Below are 23,783 nucleotides of genomic sequence, written 5' to 3'. Positions count from 1 at the left end.
GATGCCCCGTTTGACACCATGGTGCCATGTCCGAACAACCACAATAAAAAAGAGAAGCTGGTCTCTCCTCTTCTCTCTTGAAACCCAAGAAATATTCGCTAACTTCTCTCGCGGGGGCCTTCAGGAAAAGTGCAGTAGCAACGGATCATCCCCTACCAGCATCAAATCATCTGGTACCCCTGGTTCGATTTCATCATGAGAACATTCTCTCTGCACAGTTATCTGATGGAAACTCTGATGGTAGTACATGATTATCGGATAAATATTTGAGTGCAAATTAGTATGCACCGGATTATTCCCTGCTAATACCGGACCATCCCCTACTAGCACCGGGTCATCCGGTCACTCCGACAGATCAAGTAGTAGTAGAAGGATGACGACACGAGATGCTCCGATTTGATAATCTTTTACTCTATGAAAAGCTTACGAGATGCTCTATAAGATTATCCAGAAGTCCATCTCATTTTATTATATTTTAAATACCGAATAAATTGCCAAACTCCGACACTACGTCGGATCCTCCGGTCACCACTTTTCTATCTTAATATTTTGGTTGTAACTTTTTACTGGTACTCCGATTTTGATGATCTTGGACTATATAGAAAGCTTGTAAAATAAGATACAAGATTCTCCATCAATATAATTTATTTGATAAGTCAAGATATAAATATTTATCTGTTCTTAGACAAGTCCAATTCATTGCTCTCTTTGTCCTGACTAGGTAGTTTTCTTTGTGTTGAATCTTTGGCACGTTAATTGACGGACTGGATCTCGATGCAGCGGGTAGTTTGCACGTATTATATTATTACATTACAACATAAAATTAGTGGGGAATTTACGAAAATACTGCAGGAACATATATATAAATCCAGCTGGCAGGTCGAGCCACAGCTCAAAGGGCGCATGATGCCGTCTCCATGGACGGATCATCGGACGTCAGTTCTGCCTATCAGCCGCTGGCAGGGGCAAAGATCTGCGCAGGACTCAACTTGGCAGCCATCCGGGTGGGCATTCGGTTAGACCCAACCGAACCGATCGGTTTTTATAAAATTCAGTTATTCAAAAATAGGAACCGATCAATTCCTACGAAAATTCAAGATCGAGCATTTCGGATTCGGTTTTCGGTCGCGACCGAATTAACCCACCACTCAGTGGATCCTACACAAAATCAACGGATCCAATCATCTACATGTACCTTTTGAATAGTGAATTTTTATTTTTCTAAAATGTGAAATTGTGAATTATTGAAAATGTGAATTAGTGAATGCGTTACTACATGTACATTTGAATTAGTGAATTAGTGAAATTTGAATGTGAAAAATAACGAAAAGTGAGTTAGCGAATTAGTGAAATTTGAATGTGAAAGTTTCATAGTGAATTTGAATTGTGAATGTAAAATTTTCATTGTGAATGTAGAATTTTCATTAGTGAATTAGTAAATCAAGTGTATTCGATATTGTTTGAATTAGTTAGTTATTTTTTTCCATTTCAAAGATGTAAATTTGACTATGGTTAGTTAGTCCTTGATTCGATTATAGGAATGTAATTTGTGCTAAGTTTTTTTTCATTTGAATAAGGTTGGTTCTTTTCTTTTTTTATTTCAATGTGAAAATTTGAATATAGTTAGTGAATTTATTCATTTTTTATATTTATTCAATCCATTTGAAAAAAAAGAGAACCTTAATAGTGAATTCATTTGAATAGTGAGCGTAAGTAGTCCTCGATTCGATTATAGGAAAGACTTTGTGATGTCCGCATTCTTTCTCTCTCTCTCTTTTGCGAGAGACAAATACATAGACACTTACATAGAGAGACACATAGAGAGAGTCATAATGTGGACATTTCAGAGTACTTTTTATAAGAAAGTACGAGATCTATCTATTGTTAGTTCTTTTCTTTTTTATTTCAATGTGAAATTTTAAAAATACCATAGTTTTATTCAAATATTTCAAAGTGTTCGTTTGAATGGTAAAATAAACCGAGATACTCTAATGATGTATATAAGGATCTGTTTATGAAACAAAATTGCATGGCCTCCCCTGGACTCTTCTCCGAAAGAATAGAGGCACCAAATCTTAGAACTGATTTGGTGTTCTCCCTTCTTTCGAAGCGAGGGTCCAAGGAAACTCAATTTGTTTCGGAATCAGCGAACCATCTCAGAAACTCAATTTGTTTGGGATGTATAAGAAGAAAAAGAGATCTAGTAATGTGAACAAGGAAGAGATAGTGGGTGAAACATTCATGCGAGTTGTGGAGATGCTAAGAGGTGCAGGAGTAGCAATACCTCCTGAAATTGGCAGTAACCCTAGCACCCACCAAGGACGGAAAAGTAGTTGTGGGGAGGTGGAACAGAGAACACCGGGTCCATCACCTGAACCAGACACCATAGATGGCCTTATGGAGCTGACAGTTTGCAGCCTTCTGGATAGCAACTATAACATGGTGCTATGGTGCAACCTACTTTTATGCGGGGCAATACGAGGCACATCAATTTACCTATCCATGTTGGTGATGAGATCACAACCATTGGTGAAGCTCGTTTTCATCGGATACAGTGGCCAAGGTCAGGTATCCTAATACCACCAAGGACAAGGCCTCCTCCCACCTCTGGCCCCACATCATCTTCACTTCCTTCTAATCCTCGCAAGTCACCCTCGTTGCCTCCTCCTCCTCACAAGGATGAGCATGTGAGCCACTGGGTGCTCGACTGCTAGACCCACCTCCTCCTCCTCAAACGGATGAGCATGATGAGCCTCACAAGGAGGTGCTGGCTCAGAAGGAGACGCCGCCTCAGACGGAAAAACTGCATCTGTTGCCTCCATTTGGACTCAAGCCAATACTAAATACAAGCCTGGTGAGCCTATGCTATCAGAGGAGAATCTAAAGGCTGCTGGACCGTCATGTGTGGCCTTGCATAATCACTACATGCTAGAGAGTGCAAATGGATTCGACAACATTTGTGTATCGTATCAGGCATGCCATTTTGGATCTACAGCAAATAATTTTATGTTGCATTCGATGACATGTATGACCTATTCCACCTTGACGCATTGGACATAAGCTTGCCGAGGTGCTTCTCATTGTAAGTTCCTTGACACTAGAGTTTCATTAATTAGCTAGTACCATAATATTCAAACTAATAATTTGAGTTTTTATGTAGGAAAATGTTTGAAATGGCAAAAGAGAAGGGGGCAGATGTTGGATTTTTGGACCCACAAATATTCTCGGCAACGGTGATCCAATGGAATTCCAATACTGTAATAGATCAAATTGCTAAGCTTATGAATCATGACTTCATGGTAGGAGCGTACAACACGGGTGGCCACTAGGTGCTGGTACTCATTGTCATCAAGTGGAATCACGTATTCTATCTAGACTCCGCTAGAATTGTGCCGAAGCGAAAGTTCCTAGATGTCCAACAAGTTGTTAATTGGTAAGTTTGTTGTAGGTTTGTTTCTATATATGCAAATTTTCTAACTCTTTAATGTTCCTAATCACTAGCGCTCCATGTAGTGCCTTTGGAAAGTACATGAAGTCTAAAGGAACCAAACCAAAGTCCAAAGCACCAGCGAAACTCACGCATAGGACCGATTTTCAGGTAATTCTAGCAAGGAAATGAAGGATTCCATCATCGATGCAATATTACCTTCATTTATGACATTTATTCTACCATAACATTTTTGTGTATTGTAGTGCGCTCAACAACCACCAGGGAGCATGCTATGTGGTTTCTACGTTGCAATCAACATGATGAGCATGGTGTGTGACGGAACAACCTACAAAAAAGTTGTTGTATGTACTCATCACAATGCGTTTATGCATTAATCACTTGTTCTATTTTTTTACTATTTGCCAATATACTTTTATTAAGCATGGTATTCTGCAGGATTATAAAGCTCCACTCGGCCCAATTTCCAAAGACTCATATGAGATGATCTGGGAGATGCTATGCGATTTCATCATCAAGGATGTCATCCCACCAGACAGCCGCTGCTACCACGGTCCACTTTGAAACTGTGAGAACTTGTGATTATGACATGTGGAGAAAATTTGACCTTGATGTACATGTGTATATGTGTACATGTTTATATTTATATTATGTTACATGTTATATTTTTGTGAACTTGAGATGATATGTGAGGTTGCACTGTAAACTTGTGATATGTGATGATATGTTCATGTTGAGTTCCTGCATTGTAAACCTTTCCTTGCTGCTGTGGAGTATATATATTGCTTGCAGGTTCAAGGTGCTGCCAAATCCTGTCTAGTTCCAGGATGCAGCCAGGAAACAGGCCAGCCCAATCGAGCTGGCACAGCTATAAGTAACGGGCATCATGTACAACCTGTTACCTTTCACAAGTGACCCGTTACCTTCAAAATATCAATGGTAACGAGCTTTAAGTGATGACCGTCACCTTTGATTAGACACCGGTAACGGGAAACAAATGAAATCCCTTACCTTTGAGAAGTTATTGGTAACGAGCTGTTACCAATGTCATATGAAAGGCAACGGACATACATGACTCCCATTACCAATACTGATAGTGGCCCAGCGGGAGCTGCCGCACGGGGTGATTGGTAATGGCCATTAAGGGCACCTGTTACCAACTCTGACAGTGGGCCCAGAGGGAGCAGCCGCACGGGGTCATTGGTAACAACTATTAGTAACGGGCTTGTATAGCCGCCTGTTAGCGGTGACTGATAAATGGTAATGGGCGTCACGTGACACACGTTACCAATATAGACTGTGGGCCCAGCGGGAGCAGGCGCAAGTTGTGATTAGTAACAGACGTTCCCGAACGCCCGTTACTTTTTGCACATAATTGGTAATGACTGGTCATTAGTAACCTATAAACGGTAACATTGGCTATGCACGTTACCAATGGTTGTTTTTGCCTATTAACAATGTCAGTCATTCACGCAGTGCAAACCGTTTCTTTACTAGTGTCATCTGGACAATGGGACCTTTAATTTTGCCACTATTAGTAGATAACAAACGGGTGAATAATAATTGTTTACTATAGCATCAAATTGAGGTTGAGTATATATCATAGGCATCAAAGTTTCCCACCATCTGCACGTAATAAAATATATACTTCCAAAGAAAAATCGTAGCTGTGTTCTGCCATTTAGTAGGAGTCTAGTCGGATTACACGACCCGACTCGGGTGAGAAGATGTACAGTGGTCTCTTGGTGAGTCATGTGTTCTATCCTAATATGGTGGTCTAAGAGTCCAATCCTTGTCAAGGTATTTGACCTCCCATTATATGTTTCACCGGGTTTCCATAGATAGCCAAGCCAAGGGATAAGAGGGTTTGGTGAAAAGATGTAGTCATGGATGTATAACGGAGATGCTATACACCCCCGTACCAGCCTCCATCCGCTCGTATGCACATTTCAACAATCGTTCAGTCAGGTCCGTCTAGATCAGTGTACCAGCTCGACCTATTTCGTACCACGTGTTGTAATCCTGTTTGGCAAGCACGGTGGATTAGTATCCGATGTCCTCCACTGACCACCCATCCATACACTCCCCACCTGTCAGCGACTGGGTGTAAGCGCTTGGTGGTTTCCAAACTCGAGCCGGATTTCCTTGGATTTGATAGCTACGCTGCCACCTGCGCACATCCGTCTGACGTCATGATGCCAGGGTGGGGCAAAAGACGCTAACACTATCCTGCTATGCGCTGATTGTCGCGCCGAACAGAATACATCCACACTGTTTGCTTAGGACACTGTTTGTTTGTTTAGATGGATGGGTTTGGTATAGCAATTTTTTAGCACAGACTGCAGCGTCATTGCGTCAAATACTACGCTAATCAAATAGAATATTTCCCACTGAAGCCGCGAAATCAATTCGGGGGCGTTGGAGAGAGCGCTAGGGAGGCATGGCGCAGCCTGCCAATTGCGCCTGATTTGGTGTGGTGGTGCACAGTACGCCAACTTTAGCATATGTTTTAGCGCAGCGCTGCGGATGTTTTTCCGCGAAAAGGTGCGTCAAAGTGGTTTGGCGCTGCGCTAAACAGATGTGGTGTGGATTGTCTAACAAGGGCATGCCATGCGTTCCACAGGTCCCAGACTAACGTGGCGCTGCGACCTAGACCTAGGGGGTGACCTCACCTGAGTCTTGCCCTGGAATGGTCCATCCGAAATCCCCTAGTACTCTTGTCTTGTCGCGACTTTCAGGGTCCACTTCCATGAAACTTTTGACGCTTGCTATCGTGGCACCATGTCTGGATGGTCCACGTGTCTCGAAAATTTTCAGGCCAGGAACCACATGTTGTACTGATGGTGATTCCATATTCAATCATCCATTTGTAATTTGATTCATGTAAAACGATTCTTTGTATATCCAGACAAGGAAATTAGAATTGTGTCAGATTCTATAAAATTATGTTCCGTATGAAATCAATTCATTTTCTTGGATGCAAACTTGTCCTAGTTGACTTCTTTGGTGCTTTGTGTGAAATGTCAGGCGTGAACGAACCATTTGTCTCGCTTTCCCCCTCTCCTACAGGTACCTGATTCAGTCGCACAGGATAAGTTTTCAAGCCTAAAAACTACAAGTTACAAGTACCTGTAACCTGTTTGCTCGTCGCTCCATCCCGTGGCTTGTGAAAGTATTCATAATTAAATATATATATATATATATATGATAATTGTGTTACTATGTCAACAAAGGGACAGGGGCGCAGCTAGGGGGTGGTTCGGGTGGGCCATGGACCACCTTGAGAATCCAGTCCAAGGCATATTACCCCCTTGTTTAGCAATCTAGATCGATCCATTCCGAAAAAAGAAGACATCGTGTCCGTCGCGTCCTTTCACTGAGGTATTGTTGTGCGTTCAGTTTTTCCCTCGAGACAATCGTGCGGCACTGACTGAAATCAGAGCACGGAACGTCAGGCCGTTGAGCAAGAACAGCGCTGCAGCAGCTAGCATCGGCAAATACTTTGGTACTAGGCAGCTAGGCCTTGCTGGCGGCAAGCACAACACCACGGCAGGGACTACCGGAGTCCGGAGACCTGCGAGCCACGACGCCATTGCACGTATGCACGCTTGTACATTATGGTTGTGTCGACTGCATTAAGCAAATTTCAAAAATGTTTATTTTAGAATGTTGGTTTCAATAAGTTCTTATTTATATATTGTTATTAAAAATTCATATTTCAAAAATATTTATTTTAGAATGTTGGTTTCAATAAGTTCTTATTTATATATTGTTATTAAAAATTCATATTAAGTTGCATTGGACCACCCTAGACTGAAATCCTAGCTACGCCACTGCAAAGGGATGTAGCTCAAACGCTCGCTTTGCATGTGAGAGGCACGGGGTTTGATCCCCCGCATCTCCATTTTTTTCGTTCTTTCTTTAACCTTAATTTCTCCTCCACAAGCAGCGCGTTGGGGCCTTGGGGGTGTGTGTGGCTGAACCGCATTGCGTGTGACCTTACCTGATGCAGGTGTTTCTGTGGCAGAGATATTTCAAATTTTACCTAGGTGCCGATAAGGAAAATCCTCGGGTTCCTACGGCTGCCGTTTCGTTACTCTGTGGCCATATTTGTTACTGTCTTGTTGAAATTTGAACATTGGTACGGAAATTTTTTGAGCATTGCTCATGCTCCATGCTTTGTAGTAAATTTGTAATAGCAAAGCCAACCGCATCAAAATAAAATAAGAAAAAGGAGAGAGATGCTTAATTAGCAAGGAAATGCATTATTTTATAATACATGACAAGAAGTTGTTATGCAAGACCAAAGCAGCAATACAGGATAAGTTTGGGCGAATTGGATCAATGATCTCATCAGGCGGCAGAAAAAGACATTCAAACTCCCAAGTCCCGAAATAGCAAATCGGTACTACCTCAATGTAAATTTGGACGCGATATGTATATAACGACCCAATTCACCGTAATTTATTTCCACGTCGTCGTACTTTTTCTTGATGTAATTCGTGACGTAAAGCCAGAAATAACTTGAATTGCCAGTGTATCATACGAATAACGACGATACGAGGTGGGGCCACCTTATCGCCTTCCTACCACCACTCGCATGCACGAGCACCTGTCTCAAGAATCCCTCCGCGGCCTCAGATAATACTCCCCTGCCGCAGACACTGACACGCACATTCCCCATGGCGGCAGCCACGGCCTCGCGCCCCCTCACGCCCCTCCTCCACCGGCACCACCCTCGTAGCTGGCGGCGCGCGAGCGCCGTCGTCGTTGCCGCCGCGAGCACGCCGGAGGCCGAGCCGACGGCGGCCGGGTCGGGGCAGGAGAAGAAGAAGACGGTGGACACGAGGATACACTGGTCGGACCCGGACGAAGGGTGGATCGGTGGCAAGGCTAAGAAGGACGGCGCTGGCGGCGTTGGCGGCCGCAGCAAGAACGAGCCGCTGGGAGGGAGGTTTGCCGACCTCATCAACGCCGCGTCCGAGTCTCACTACCAGTTGAGTCCATATTTCCTGTCCAGGCTCCTTCCATCCAAGCTGAAACTCTCTGAATCGTAGTTCAAATTTCCAGATTTAGTCAATCTCGTTGCCGTCAGTTGCTTCTTCCCTGAAATTAAGCACCAAAAGTAGTGTTATTCAGCTCATATTTTCTCCTGATGGCGAATTAATTCATGTGTAAACTGCAAAATCAGTGACTATGAGCCGAGCATCTAACATGACTTGATGTAAATTATCAAAGGTTCCTGGGGATAGCGCCGGAGGCGGACATCGAGGAGATCAAGGCGGCGTACCGGCGGCTGTCCAAGGAGTACCACCCAGACACGACGACGCTGCCGCTCAAGGTGGCATCGGAGAAGTTCATCCGCCTCCGGGAGGTGTACAACGTGCTGAGCAAGGAGGAGTCCCGGCGGTTCTACGACTGGACGCTGGCGCAGGAGGCCGAGAGCCGGCGGCTGCAGCAGCTCAGGTCCAGGCTCGAGGACCCCTACGAGCAGGACATCCAGAACTACGAGTCCGTGCCGGACATGGTAGACCGCCTCGGCGGCAGGAACATGAAGCTCAGCGACCAGGCCATGACCGCGCTCACCATCGATTTTGTCATCATCATCATCTCCGTAATCTGCATCATCTACGCTCTGTTCTTCAAGGAGCAGTACTGATGGCAGCGTATCAACAGCAGCAAGGTTGAAGGAGTGTACCATATACAGAACAGTATTCCTAGGTAAATTAACTGATAATACCTCAAGCCTGTCTTTATAGATGTTATATACAGTGTTATGATGTAATGTCAAATAGAACAAGATAGCAACAAATAATTCATGGTATTTTGTCAACAATCCTATATGCGTTTGCTCATCAAACCATAATTCCAGTATAGGTCTCTGAGACAATCTTGGTTTATTGGATCAAAACTTCGAAATATTTGAAATCTGAAGAGAGGCAAAATCACCTAAAAAGACAACTGGTGCACATGCTGTACTCTCTAGTTATCTTTGGTCAAATAAGTGAGAAAAACTGGAGGTAATCTCCCATGCATCACATGAACCAATAGTATGGGTTGTGGGTATCTAATGTTTAACCTTCACACTCTATGATCTTGACAACAGAAGAATCACCAATCTTTTCAAAGATTATCACCCTGTCGAAAGGCTTCACTATGCCGACTGACCGACCATAGTTCAGTGCCAGTTTTATCCCATACTCTTCCTTTGTGAGCCCACCAGTTTCGGCCTGATAAAGAGTTTAAACTGACCTGGTAAGTTCTATGTTTTCTTTACACTAGCTCTAACGTTAACAATAACTACTTCATACATACCTCATCAGTACTCCCCATCAAAGGGTACACGCCCCTCACTGCAAAGCATTGCCTTGCCTGAAAGTGATTCAAAAATGGTCAAACAAAAGTTTGTAGATCCTGCTTCATGGTGAAGAAAATACTATGCAAGTACCAAACTCAATAAAATCGAAGAGGTGCAAGTTAGTCACCTGAGTGGTGCCATAAGAACGCCACTTTGATGGATCAGACCCTTCACGCGGGAAGATAACTGCTAAAACTGGCATTGTCGGCCTGTACTTAGAAACTAACCTGCACAATGATAAGCATGAAATTATTCGATTGCTTCATATGACATGAACTTGTCTAGTAAGGTGCTGATCTCAGAGTAAATATAGGGCACCTAGCAGCTCTCCCTGAGAATGTGAACACAACGATTGCAGCAGCTTTTACTTTAATCGCAGAACCAACCTAAGAAAAGCAAACAATGGTTGATCAGTAATATTCTAGATTAGAAAACCTCTATTTGACCCAATGAATGATAGTATTTACCGCTGCTGATGCCACAGATTCCTCATGGGGCATCGGGTCACCAACATGCCACATTACTTTCTTGAATTGAAGTGGTTGGTTATACACAGTCTCAGCCTAGAAGACTTATAACTGATTAGTCAAATATTTTGGATGGTTCACTAAAGTTTATTCTTATAAATAGGTAGGGACATACTTCTGCACATATTCTGCCCACAGTACTCACTGCATCAACAGGATAGAGCCCTCGAAGTGTCTCAGCACCGAGCAAAATACCATCAGTTCCTGGAATTTGAACAGCGCGAAAACTAAGCAAGACATTCATTAAGTGGCCAAAATGTAGTAAATGTCAACTAACCATCTAGCACAGCATTTGCAACATCAGTGGCCTCTGCACGTGTAGGGCGTAGGTTGTCAATCATGCTGTCCACAACTCTAGTGACGATCACAGGTTTACCCTCTAGATTGCATTTATGAATAGCTGTCTTCTGGAACATGAAAACCTGATGCGTCAAGAGTACACGTGTCAACAACTATATGCAATCACAGCATTTATGTAAATTTTGAGCAGGAAAGCAAATGTTGCAGCAGTATTTCTTGGTCTTTCTTCAGCCTATAATAACAACCAAATAAGTAACTTGAACTGTAAAATGATAAGCATATAAATGTAAGACTTTTGCACCATAACGTTGGACATTGTCATGTATTTATATTGCTATGCTACTTAAGACTTACCATTGCAAGGAATAATTGATTGACACTAATATTGAAATATCTGATAACATGCTAGTGATAGACAGTGTAAATCTCTATTTCATAGACAATTAGAACATACATTTTCTGGTGGAAGGTCAATTCCCAGGTCTCCTCGAGAAATAATAATGCCATCAGCCTCTTTGAGAATTTCATCAAAATGATCCAAACCCTAGAATGAAATGCTGCAATAATTACAGCATAGAAATGAAACAAACTGACAACAGGATCTTTGCAAAAGCATGATGATTACCTCAGAATTTTCAATCTTCGCATATATTTGTGTCTCAGGAAGATCATGTGATTGTAAAAAGGATTTAAGCTGCACATCACAAATATCTGAAGATCAGCAGAGCCTCTACAATTATCATATGTTACTTCAATAACTCAGATACTGTATGCCAAAAAGCATGAATAGCTTATTATGGTACAAAGAAGTGAATAATGTGTGCTCTCAGATCGAGGGAGAAGAAGTTACAAACTAACACCATATCCATATGCAAATATCAAACAAAGTGATCAACATGTTATATATTTTTATCTACAAGTGTCTGTGTTACATTATCTTAGACACTATTTACCCCATGTACTTCAATTAACTGAATAAGCATCAATGTTGTTGATTATCTTCAGAGATGAAAGTACATGTGTGCACGGTGGATGTGCCTTGACTAAATGTATAGTTTCAATTGGCTGATAATTTGCACAACTGCTCTTAGAATTTGATTTTTGCTAGTGGAATCGACGTCACATGAATGCCTCAGATAAATGATCTACTTGAAGGAACCGTAAACGCAAAATGAACAAGTAGGTGACCAATCAACTGAATGTTTAAGTCAAGCACAAGATTGAAAGCATTAGGAAACAAAACTCACCTCCCTAACATCCTCAGCAGAGCGTGTATGGGAAAGAGAAATAATATCAACGTTGTTACGGGAACCCCAAGTTGAAATGACCTATTGCAAGAAAACTGTACTCAGGACAATCTTCAAAACATATAAGAGCACTAGTATTATAAAAATATACGTGCCTTAGTAAACAAAGTAATCTTTAGAGAATTGAGTGTTTAACTTTGAGGAATGTGATTTGATGTATGATCTAAATTGCATTCACATACAGATCGAAGACAGATGTCTGCGTATAAATACATAATGCTCACATATGGGACATCTGTTTATACATGCAGCATGATAGAAGTACACATTCTTCTATATTTGCAGTATATCGACTTGTAAAGCCCAACCAGAAAACACATTCAGTTTCTTTCATGAAAACCATATAATTTCTGTGGTTGAGTTTTTGGTCAAAAGCAAAACAAAAGGAAATAAAAATAAGAAAGGACATGAAAAAGAACTATCATTTCTTTTGTACAAAAAAGTTTTCTAGCCTAATCTTTTTGTGCAAAAAAAAATGTAAAGCAAAACAGGAATATTGCACTATAGAACTTAGTGATGGTGTAAAGAAGTTGAGAGGTGGTCCACATTACTTGTTTATCATATTCACTCAATGTTGGCAAACTGATGTGGACTTGTGAAGCATGCAAAGTGAAAATGGGGCCAGCAAGTGTAGCTGCGTTCTTCACAAGACAATTCACATTTTCACCAGAAGTGTCCACAACCTACAAATTGTGTCATATGAGGAATTTAGGAACTGCAAAATAGCATTTACTTGACAAAAAATTAAAACTGCACACACCTCTAACCACACAGATGTCGTTTCACTTCCAGTGAAGAGATATTGACCCATAAAAAGAGTATCACCCTTCTTCACATCCTGAATTTACAGGAAGGGCAATTTAGTAGAATATTCAATGTCCTAAGAGTTTAAGTATTACAAGTCAAATCGAAATATTAAATACGAGGTATTTTTATTGGCACAGCAGAAAAGTTGAGATGTTTCTTATCGCACATGAATGATATACTCAAATTAGACCAGGTGAGCAGGAAAACCCAATGTGGATTGTGGGGAGCAAAAGAAACAAACATTTCTAATTAATCCACATTATTCACTTACTTTTGCAAGATCACCAAATTTAATTGGTAAGATCTCAGCAGATAGAGCTTTAGAAATATCTGGAGTTATGATAACATGGTTCCCAGCTTTCAACTCAATTGGCCCACCTGTGGAATTGTGAACCTGAATTTCTGGACCCAGAGTATCAAGCATTACCTATGCGTAGTAATTGTAAATCAAGTTAGATGCCTCCAGGATATGAATCAAAATGAAAAAAGTGGCAAGCAAAGGCATCACATTTTCTAACAGAGTTAGAATAATGCACAAAAGGCCAACCAAAATGCATATAGGAAAGACATGAACATTCAAAAAGACAAAAAAAATCACAATTCTCTAACTTAAAGAAACTTATAAATAAGAAAACAAAATATAGGCAGGAAATTTCAGATAAACTATAAATATATGATATGTCTAACTGCCAAAGTAAGATATGCCTTTGTGCTAACCATTGAAAAGAAATTCAGCATGTTCTCCAGCTACTTCAGAAAACATATCCGGAAACAATTGAAGACAGTTTGATTGTCTACCACAAATAGTATATTCGACTAATCTTACAATAGCTGAGAAATCATCCTTCGGTAGTGCCACCCATCCACTTACTTAGCCAGAAGCTCCATTATTTTACACAAAATAGTTGTGACAAAAATCCTTTTTAAAATGTTAGGCATCCATATTGCATATGTGTGCTCATGGGACAGCAAATTGAAACATCACAGTGCTAAATTTTAAAATGAACAAATCCTAGTTGTCAGGGAGGGATTTGTACAACTTCCTTAATAACAATATAAATTAAATAGAAGCCCATAGAGAAAATGAACCAAAAACAGGGGACAGCATGTTTCAAAAAATGTTGATTATACCATACAGTGGTAGATATATAAAATGTGACTTGTAAGCAACTAAGCATCCAAAATTTACATATGCACATGCATAATAGAAGACCAAAATTAATTTCAAAGCTACCATTTCAACAATATTGTGAATGTACAGTCTATATACATAAACTGAATTCAAATGACAAAACCATGTTCAAAAGTAAGACATATAAAACCCCGCCAAATAAGTTGGAAGTGATAAAAAAAACCCAGTGATTCATCAAGTGACACAGGGCAATAGGCAATGTCTTTTCCACTCAAATTCCAGTTACCGAATTCCCCATGCATGGCAGTGTTTGCACATTGAAACATACTTCAACAGTCATTGAAACATACTTCAACAATCATGTCCAGATTTGTTAATAATTGAGTCAGAAGAAGAATGAACTTACAGGGCACAACTTCTTCACATTCTGCGCCGCTTTCCTCAGATTGTTAAGGGTCTCCTGGTGATACTCAGCTTCCATCCATGAGAAATCGAACCGCGCAACTGCAAAATGAAAGATACACATATCATCACCACTATTAGCATTAGTTAACATAACAATAACCAACAATATAAAAGTAAGCCTCACTGCAAATAAATCCAGAACAGATAAAGTTGTGATCAAACTACTCTAACCTGACATTCCAGCAGTGAGGCATTCCTGAATAACCTGGACAGAGTGCGACTTGGGCCCGAGCGTCCCAACAATCTTGGTGAGGGATGGGAACACTTTCTGCACAGGTGCAGGTTTCAATGATTAGAAAGAGTGATGTCCATAATCCTCAAAACCAAATCAAATCTATAAGTTCCATCAAATCTATGAGTTCGCCCTAACTAAGGTGTACTGAATAATCCCAATTTCAAATCTCACACACAAATTGGTACCGTCACAGGTTGGTCAAGGCAAATTGGCCCGATAATAAACCCCGGGCTGACCTGGCCCGTGACGCGAATCACACACATTACATAAGAAATGGATCCTCGCATTTCCGCGAAACCCCGGGCGGCCTCTCCGCGCACCGAATCGGACCGTTCCAATCAAACTTACAAACAACGCGATTCAACAATCACCACATCCAGATGCAGAGGTCGGGGCCGGCCATAGTAGGTACGCGCGGACGCCCGAGGAAGAGAGATCCTGCGAGCGAGGGAGCGAGAGAAATGGATGCCCGGACAGGTGGAGGAGGTGGGGAGCAGGCGGCGGCGCTTACGGGCTTGGCGGGGGCGAGCACGGAGGCGAGGCGGAGCGGCTCCTCCAGGAGCATGTGGCTGGCGCCCTGCATCTCTCTTCCTGTCCTCCTCCTCCTTCCGGGAAGACCACCCTCCCTCGCTGCTCTAGGGTTTTGCGGACTGCGCCTCTCCCCTCTCTCCGGCTCGATGCGATCGCCCCGCGGCTCGAGCAAGACGAGGACAAGGACGGGAAGACTGGGAGAGAGAAAATGGAGCAAACAAATCGTGGGGAGAAAGAAAGGAAGGAAGGAAGGAAAAGAAAAATAAAAGGAGGGCGAACACGTGGCCTTTCGACTTGGCTTCCCGTTTGTTTGATCTTCTCGACGGTTGGAAGCGACAAAAGGCTGGCTGGGGTCACTGGCTCGTGGGCGCCCCCGGGGAATCGATGCCGAACTCTCCGCGTGCCATGCGGGTCCGGGTGGTGCCGGTCCACTTGTCAGGAGGTTAGAGTGGTGAGGGGTAACGGGTTGTGCGTATCAGAAGTTCACGCGCGTGATGGCCAGGACTGGAGCCCAGAGATAGGGAACGCTTCGCAGTGGATGCGCGCCGCGCTGCGTGGAACGGCCGATCGGACGGCGGGAGGTGCTCCCGGCGCGCGAAAAGGCGTGCGCACCAGGGGACAGTCGTCGTCGTTGGGGCAGCGTGGAGAACTGGGATACGGGCTTGGTCGTCGCGCAGCATGGGACCCACGAGTTAGCTTTGTGGGCTTCCACGCCAAGCGTGGATGACTAGGGTCACGCCACGTGTAAGAGTATCTCCGGTAGTTTTTCTAAAATCTACTCTTTAAATTATTATTATTTAAATTATTTAAAAAATTATTTGAGTAAAAATTATTTTCTATATGTACTCTACAACAGTTTGTTTTATATATTGCACCAAGTTTTAAGAGTAACGTTTTCTCTTATTTTTACTTAGCAAGAAATTCGGAACAGAGAAGATTTATATTTAGATATATAATTAAAAAGTTTGTTAAAGGCTAAATTTTTTACCAAAATTTTTATTTTTAAAGATATAAAAAAATCTTTTAAATTTTTATTTTTAAAGATATAAAGAACCTCTTGACATGAAATAGGGAGCACGATAGGACCCGGTCCAGGCAGCCGCAACGGGCCGATAGCAGCTTGCGATAGTGATTCCACGTCTATTTTGGCTTACGTGGAGGCGAGAGAAACGAGGAGAGTGGGATCCATATCGCCCGACCTAGCGAGAGCCGATAGCACGCCTTCCTAGGTTGAGTGGCCCCCATTTCTAAGGCTCCGTTTGGTTCCGCTTCCGGCAGGCGATTCGCTTCCAAAAAATCCGCTTCGCAACCAAAGGGGTCGGACAGCCGTAGAGATTTTTTGGAATCTATCGATTCCCGCAGTGCGAGCGACGCAGCGACCCGCAGGGCCGATTCTACCGATTCCCGCACACAAATTACCCACGTTGCCACTCTTAAGTCGTAACGGTTCGGTTCTTTTCTTCCATCTCCCGTGCGCCTCCTCCCCCACCCTCTCCCTCTGCCCCCCGACGCTTCCCCGCCGCCGCCCGCCGCCCCCCAGGCCGCCCCCGACGCGGCCCCCGCCGCCGCCCGCCGCCCCCCGACGCGCCTCCCTGCCGCGCCGCCCACCGTGTCCCCCGACACCGCCGAGCTCCCGCCACCGCCCCACCCCCGACCTCGTGCCCACACCACCCCCCCCCCCCCGTCCTGGTGCCGCGGCCGCCCATCGCCCACTCCTCCGATCCGAATCTAGCGCAAGCTCGGGCTCGGCCTGGGCCCAGGCTCCCGCCGCGGCGTCCCCGTAGTCGTCAGCTGAAGCTCCCGAGGTGCGTGCCGCGCGGATCCGTGCTCATATTCGTCGTATGCGGTGGAACAAATTCCTGGTACCAGTTATGCTTGGTTTGATATGAGCGATGTTGCTTGTGTTTACAAACGATGCATATGCATATGCTATTATTGTACTGTCTTGTCTCTTTTCTTTTTATGTGTAGTGGTTACTAGTGGAAGTTAACATGCACTATGGACCAGCATCTACTGAACATTACAGAATTCCAATGTGCACTAAACAGATAACAAAAACTGCTCTTTAGAAATATATGCATCCCCTTCCTGTTTTATTTTAGAAAATGGAAATATACCTGCACCCCTTTCCTGTAATGGAAACGCTTATCACTGATAAATGCAACACTTTTTAATTGCTGGCTGCTGCCACAACAATTTCATCAAAGCATATAGCTTCTGTAGTGGAAAGTTACACAACCACACTACCCCCTACAGCACCAAAAGAAACCTCATGTCACAAATACTCAACTCAGACCACGTCAATCTATCTAGAACATACATGGTCAACACAATGCTCCATGAGCTCTCAAATAAAACAAAATAAAAACAAGACTCTGAAATTGTATTTGTGACCAAATCTCTGCCTAGATCTCGTACTTCATACTTGAAATTGTTTGTCCATTCAGTGCACTCAAACTTGTTGGATCTGCCTTGTAGGAAGCAGTGGCGAATCCAGCAGCTGATTTTGGGGAGGTAAGGGGGCTTGATCCCCCTAGCCCCCTGTAGATCCGCCCCTGGTAGTAAGGCTTGTGCAGAATAGTGGTTTAATAATGTAGGAAAAGAACAGATAAGGAGATGCGGAGCGCAGAGTGCTGATAAAAGAAATTCAGAACAGATAAGGAGATAGGAAGAATGTTCAATCAAAAATATTTCTGTGCATGTGCTAAGTAGTAAATCGTTTGTTTCCTTCAGAATGCAAGATAAACATGATGTATTTGAATATATCTGTGCATGTGCTAAGTTTAGGATGAGTTTGAAGTTCTGTTTTCATTATAAGCCATGTAGGTTTTGAGGTTCAGGTTTCACACAAACTTGTAGGGAATTTTCAGTGGTTACACAATCTTTTTTCACAAAGGTTGTGTTCTTTGTTACCTACCTATTTGAAGCCTGACCTTCAGTCCTCTAGCTATCAACTAGTAAAAGCATGGAATTTATCTAGCTTGTTTGTTGCCGCTGTTATCATTGTTAACAATAATAGTGGGAATGAGCTAATAGATAATGTTAGATTACTCAACTTCCAGGAAATAGTCCAGCTCACCTTGTGTCTTTGGCTCTTTGCAGACAAGAATGACAGAAGTTGTAATGATGTTTCAGTTAACTCATCATATGATAAACTATGCCACTGGCTTCTAAATATTTTGATGCTTACATTGATCTTTATTGGTAGGAAGGTCAGCATCACGCCCTGCTCCGCGTGCTGCTCCAGTGAGAAACCCACCACAGCCAGGTACTTTTGTGATTTACAACAATATAATGAATAGAAGCGTGACTTGACATTTGATTTTAATTTGGTGTTGTTGCATGGTTTGTATTTGGGTATCTTGATTGAAATATTGCAATATTATATTATGGTACAAGTATGTTTTAGTTTATAATGCATTCCTGTTCATAATGTGCCAGCTGAAAATTCTTTTTGCAGAGCGCCAGGCTCGTCCTCCAGCTCCTGCTCAGAGCGGTGGTGGCTCCATCCTTGGAGGAATTAGATCCACAATTGCTCAAGGTTGGTATTGACAGCTTGTCCTTTTCGGGTCCACATATATCGTGTTAAAAATATCTTCTTGACAACACTATTCGAATTTGTAACTGGTCATACCAGTTTTACATTTACATTCTGGCAGCTTGATAATTCTTTTTATTCACACTAGTATAGCTGAAAAGGCGGTGTGGGATAAGAAAAATGTGAAGCACTTCTGTGACATATGCATGCGTGAGGTTAATGCTGGGCATAGGCTATTAGATCATTTGAACAAAGTCGGATGGAAGAATGTTGCAGAAAAATTTGAACACATAACTGGTCGGAAACTAGAACATTTGCAACTCAAGAATAATCAGTCCTATATCTTTTGTATTAATTATATATATCAAACAATTCTAATTATGTTAATTTCCTCTCCAAAACGGTCATCTACGTATCCTTACGATTAATCAGCATATAAACAGTCCTATACAGTCTCAGGGGCAAAACTGACATTTCTCACAGAATCCCACAGCTGACAGCTGTTTCAGTCAAACAGTTTTCAGCTTTCCCACAGCTGTCAGCTCACAGCAGTTTTGCCACAACTGATTCCAAAAATTAGATTTTCAGAAATCTACAACTGAACCAAACACAACCCTGCCGAGCTTCCCCAAGTATGAGGGGAGAGGTGAGGCCTCGGCGCCGTCGACCGGGTGGGGTGAATCGTGGCCGTAGCAGCCGCGAGCGGACCACTGCCGAGCACCAGTTAATTTGTGGAGCTCGCACGAGAGAGTGAGCTGCCGCCATTGGCATCGATGACGGCGAGGCTGTACTACCACCGCCGCGCCGCTACAGTTCCTTCTCTCGTCGGCGAGCTCGAAACTCGAAAGGACCCATGGCAAGTTTCTAGCGGTGCGACAAGTGCAGGACTCGTGGCGAGGATGTGAGGGTGGCACAAGACGGTGACGACCTCGAGGCAGCGCGTAGTGCGGCGTGACGGTCGCAACCTCCTCCATGCCCAGCCGCCACCCTCCGGTTAAAGAAGCAAATAAACAGAGGCGGCATGCTACAATGAAACGAGCTGCTGTTGGTTTGCTTGCTTTGTTTAGATGGAAGCAGGGGCGGATATGGGCCTAGGGCTACTAGGGCCACGGCCCTAGATGTGGCCCAAAAAACCACTTGGACCCCCTATAATTTTCTATGTCCCAGCAAAGGTTCATGTTAAGTGGTCCTAGTCCTCAGCTGGTCCAAGTTCTTTCGCAGCCCACTAGTGTAACACCCTAAATTTGCAAACTACAAAAAAATTAAATAAAATGTTAGGTTTAAAGGAGCCATAGGGCATTTGATAAACAATTTTCCTTAATTATAAAAAGAAATATAAGGAACCATAGGATTTGTGCATTTCATGCTCTTTGCACTGTTATTTTAGTTGCCTTCTATTTGAATTCAAATTTTATTTTCAAACTTAAAAGCATTTGTTTTGCTTTTTCTCTCTTTTCCCTCTCTCTCTTCTCTTCTTTGGGCCCAGCCCAGCCGGCCACCTTCCCTCCTCTCTTTCTTCCCTTCTCTCCCTCCCCAGCAGCCCGGCCCACGGCCTTCTTCCTTTCTCCTTTTCTCTCCCCCCCCCCCGCACGCGGCCCAGCTCCCCGCACGGCCAAAGCCAGCCGCGGCCTTCTTCCCTCCCTTCTTCTTTTTCACCCGCGCGCAGCCCACTCCTCGCTCCCGGCCCAATCCGCCCGCGCCCCCGCTCCTTCCTCTCTTTCCCCCGCTGACCGACGGGCCCCACTTGTCGGGGCCGTCTCCCTCCCCGCGCCCGACTCGGACTCGAGTCCGAGTCCGGCCGGTGCGCGTCGCGCGGGGCCACGGGCCCGCACGCCCAGGCACCCCGGGGCCGCCTCTATTTAAGGCGCCGCCGCCCGTGCCCTAGCCACAAGCCGCAGCCGCCGCCTCCCGCCCCCGAAACCCTAGCGCACGCGCCCTCCGCCGCCGCCATTGCCGCCCGCGTCTCAGGCCGCCACCGCTCGCCGTCGTGCCGTCACTCCGGCCGATGTCGGCGCCCCTAAACACCCCAATTGGGATCCCCTTGCCGTGCGCTACCTCCCCGTCCAAACTGCACGTGAAACCAAGGTCGGGAGCGCGTTTTCGCGTTGTCTCCAACGAAGCTCCGCCGCCCGCCGCCGTTCCTGCCTCGCCGCCGGCGTCTCGCCGCCGCCCCGAGCCGTCAGCACCGTCCCCACCGTCGGATCGAGATCCGACGGCCCAGATCTAAACCATCTCGAGTCAATCGGATCTGATACCGGTCAACCATGACCTTTTTGCAGATTAGCCCTTAAGTTTCCCAGGAATCAACCCGCGGTCCACCTCAGTTCAAAAATAATCGCGTTTAGGTCCTTTTTCTTCTGTTTAGACCCCTGTAGTTTTCCAAAATAGAACCCGCCTTCCAGACCCTTCAGTTTAGCAGACTAACCCCTCTGTCTAGGGTTTATTTGCAATCTAACCCTCGGTTTCTTCTGTGAGAGCCCTTCTAGATTTAAAACCTTCACAAATAAGCCCCTGGAATCCTGTTTTAGCCCTAATTCCTCCGTTTTAACTCCGATTTCATCGATTCTTGCGCTCGCGCGATCCTTACGGCATGAGCAGTCGTTTTATTACATTATTTTGTTCTGTTTATATTGGTTGGTGTGCTGTTTCTTATTATTTACACTTGTTTGCTTGTATGTGCTTGTGTACGACAATAGACGATACACAGTTCGAGGGTCCGCAAGAGCCGAGATTTGAAGAATTTCCTGAGCAGCAGCAGTTTGCTAACGAAGGCAAGTGGTCCTTGATCATGTTTCAATCCTATTAATATTACAAATTACACCTTTACTTTATATGCATGCATGTGTCTAGAAAATGATGGATCCCAAGTTAAGGACATGCCTAGTTTCAATTGAACTTTCTTGATTAAACCTGGGTATTTATATTTATGTTGTAGCTACGCTATTTGCTTCTACATAGATTTTACTTGGATAACCTGGATATCATGATAATGTTTTATCTATTTTAGAATACTGTTTGGTGATAAATAAGATTATTGAATCAATTGGAACATGGAGAACCACCTAGAAAAACAGTACAACCACAATACTATATGGCTCTGGTCTTGGCTAATTAATTAGAAACCTTAGCTTGTGATGATCTTACCGAAAGGGCAAGAGGGGTTGCATTGACGGGGTATAGCTCGGTCCTTTTGAGGCACATGGCTATGTGGTCCTTGGCTAAGATATTTCCTCATTAGGGAGGGTTATGACGGGTTTAACTTGAAACCTTAGTGGATTGTCATGAGTTAGGGGGTCTTTGTAAAGGTCTCGTAGTGAATCCCTGCCACTCACCCTGGAAGTGTTTAAGGGCCTTGCAAACCCGGGCATCAAGGGAAACACGAATTGTGGGTAAAGTGTACAACCTCTGCAGAGTGAAAACTGATATATCAGCCGTGCTCACGGTTAAGAGTGGCTTGGACCCTCACATGATAATTAAACATAAAGATGATCTAAATCACTGGTTCTGTTTATTTATCTCTGTGTTGTGGATTGAATCACCTCAGATAGTTTGTTTAAGGGATGGTATATACTTACACTTAGCTAATGCTTGCCTAACTAAAACTTGACCAACTAAAAATGCATACCGCAATCAAACCATATCAGCTTTTCCTTGGTTATAGCCTTGCATGTCATATAATTTACTCCACTTGCTGAGTACCAACCATAAGTGTACTCACACTTATTTTATTAAAAACAATGCTGCTCAGAACAAGATAATTGCCCGATGTTTCCCGAAGATATTGAAGAATACCAGGCGTATGTCTCCCAGTCATCTGCCTGTGAAGTTGAAGTCCGCTGCTATTCATCGACGTTTACTTATTCGCTTAAGCTTAAGACTGTCGGTCATGTAATAAAGTACTATTATACTCTATTTCGTTAATACATTGTTTCGAATATTCGTTTGTGACGTCTACTGTATGTACGGAATTTGATCCTGACGCACATATGAGATGCATTCTGTTACCTTTTCTAGACCGTGTGATAACTAGCTTCCCGCGGCCTGTCTCCCCACGCGCTCGCCCCCAGCTCCGCAGCCCTTAACGATTTGCGGAGCCCCGAGCGCCGCCTGCCGTTCTGCTTGACTGCTCATCTTCCCAGCCGCCAACCCTAAGCCACGAGCGCCGACAGCAAGAGGCCGACAGGCACGGCGCGGGCGTGCGGCGCCGTGTCCCGGCCGCTCGGTGTCCAGGCGGCCAGCGCCCAACGCCACCACCCACCAGCACGGCAGGCGGACGGCCGGCAGCAAGCCAGCAAGCAAGGTCAATTTGATTTTACCTCCCCCGATCGGTCAATCTTGCAATGCATATTTATTTTCTCTGCTAAAATTGGACAAATTGGCTTATGAGATCATTTATGCCCCATTATGTAGACTAAATTACTAAATGAAGAGGACCAGGACAATAAAATTATTTTTTCTCCTGCTCCTACGCCTGTAACTGCACCTGAGCAACCTTCTGTTGAGCCATCAGGCCAACCTCCTGATGTTGAACAACAAGCAGAGCCAGAGACAGAGTGTAGTACAGCCTGAAATAGTAGCATCGAGAGCTAGCAATGTGGATGCCGGTAATGTAGAAACAGAAGGTGCTAGCAATGATCCTCATGTTGTACTCAATGATGGTGATATTGTTGCAGGTCCTGGACTACGCACACCAATTGAGCAAACGCATCCAAGTATTAGGGATGCAGCCAAAAGAGCATATGTTTTTGGCACTTGTTAGGTATTTCTTTACAATTTTTCAAATTTTTATTGAGTTTGATGTACAATTAAAGTTGGAATTGGAGATATAGTCTAAATTATGCAATTTAAGCACTTTTTGGCTATTGCTATTATGACTATTAGTATGTGGATTCGTTTCAGTGCTTTAAGGCCTTAGAGCAACTCCAACAAGAAGTCCTAAAATTAGGCCCTAAAAGTTAAATTTATACCTTATTTGAGTTATTTAGGGCCCAACAGATTTTTGTTACTCCAACAATGGGGCCCTATTATTGGTTAATTCTGGTTTTCCGGTGGAGTTTGGCGCCAACATTTTAGCGCTTCCGCGCGCGCCGCGCGATTTGGTGCCTTCCCGCTAAAACGAGATTTGGCCAGAGGCT

At 43.9% G+C, this 23,783-nt stretch overlaps 2 protein-coding genes and 1 long non-coding RNA gene across 3 annotated transcripts; 2 read left to right on the top strand and 1 right to left on the bottom strand.

The window, feature by feature from the left end:
* The first annotated feature begins 8,085 nt into the window (after positions 1–8,085).
* LOC112902420 (NAD(P)H-quinone oxidoreductase subunit T, chloroplastic) lies at positions 8,086–9,284 on the top strand. The gene is made up of 2 exons (XM_025971490.1): positions 8,086–8,444; positions 8,687–9,284. Exons 1-2 carry the CDS (start codon positions 8,131–8,133, stop codon positions 9,105–9,107), a joined length of 735 nt encoding a protein of 244 aa, XP_025827275.1. The 5' UTR covers positions 8,086–8,130; the 3' UTR covers positions 9,108–9,284.
* On the bottom strand, positions 9,273–15,390 carry LOC112902419 (pyruvate kinase 1, cytosolic-like). The gene is made up of 16 exons (XM_025971489.1): positions 15,091–15,390; positions 14,516–14,612; positions 14,286–14,383; positions 13,019–13,174; positions 12,701–12,778; positions 12,492–12,623; positions 11,881–11,961; positions 11,259–11,327; positions 11,088–11,177; positions 10,611–10,755; positions 10,449–10,537; positions 10,274–10,369; positions 10,125–10,192; positions 9,934–10,033; positions 9,764–9,820; positions 9,273–9,678 (listed from the first exon to the last, which is right to left on the bottom strand). Exons 1-16 carry the CDS (start codon positions 15,160–15,162, stop codon positions 9,523–9,525), a joined length of 1,584 nt encoding a protein of 527 aa, XP_025827274.1. The 5' UTR covers positions 15,163–15,390; the 3' UTR covers positions 9,273–9,522.
* A 7,381-nt stretch (positions 15,391–22,771) lies between these two features.
* Positions 22,772–23,564, top strand: LOC112903407. Its single transcript, XR_003230801.1, has 3 exons — positions 22,772–22,948; positions 23,322–23,407; positions 23,548–23,564. It is a non-coding gene; the product is annotated as an uncharacterized LOC112903407 (long non-coding RNA).
* The last annotated feature ends 219 nt before the right edge of the window (positions 23,565–23,783 follow it).

The sequence above is a fragment of the Panicum hallii genome, chromosome 8 (genome assembly GCF_002211085.1).
Source record: "Panicum hallii strain FIL2 chromosome 8, PHallii_v3.1, whole genome shotgun sequence".
Classification (NCBI taxonomy): Eukaryota; Viridiplantae; Streptophyta; class Magnoliopsida; order Poales; family Poaceae; genus Panicum; species Panicum hallii.
Note: the sequence above shows the minus strand (reverse complement) of the source record. Positions and strands in the feature narration are given on the sequence as shown.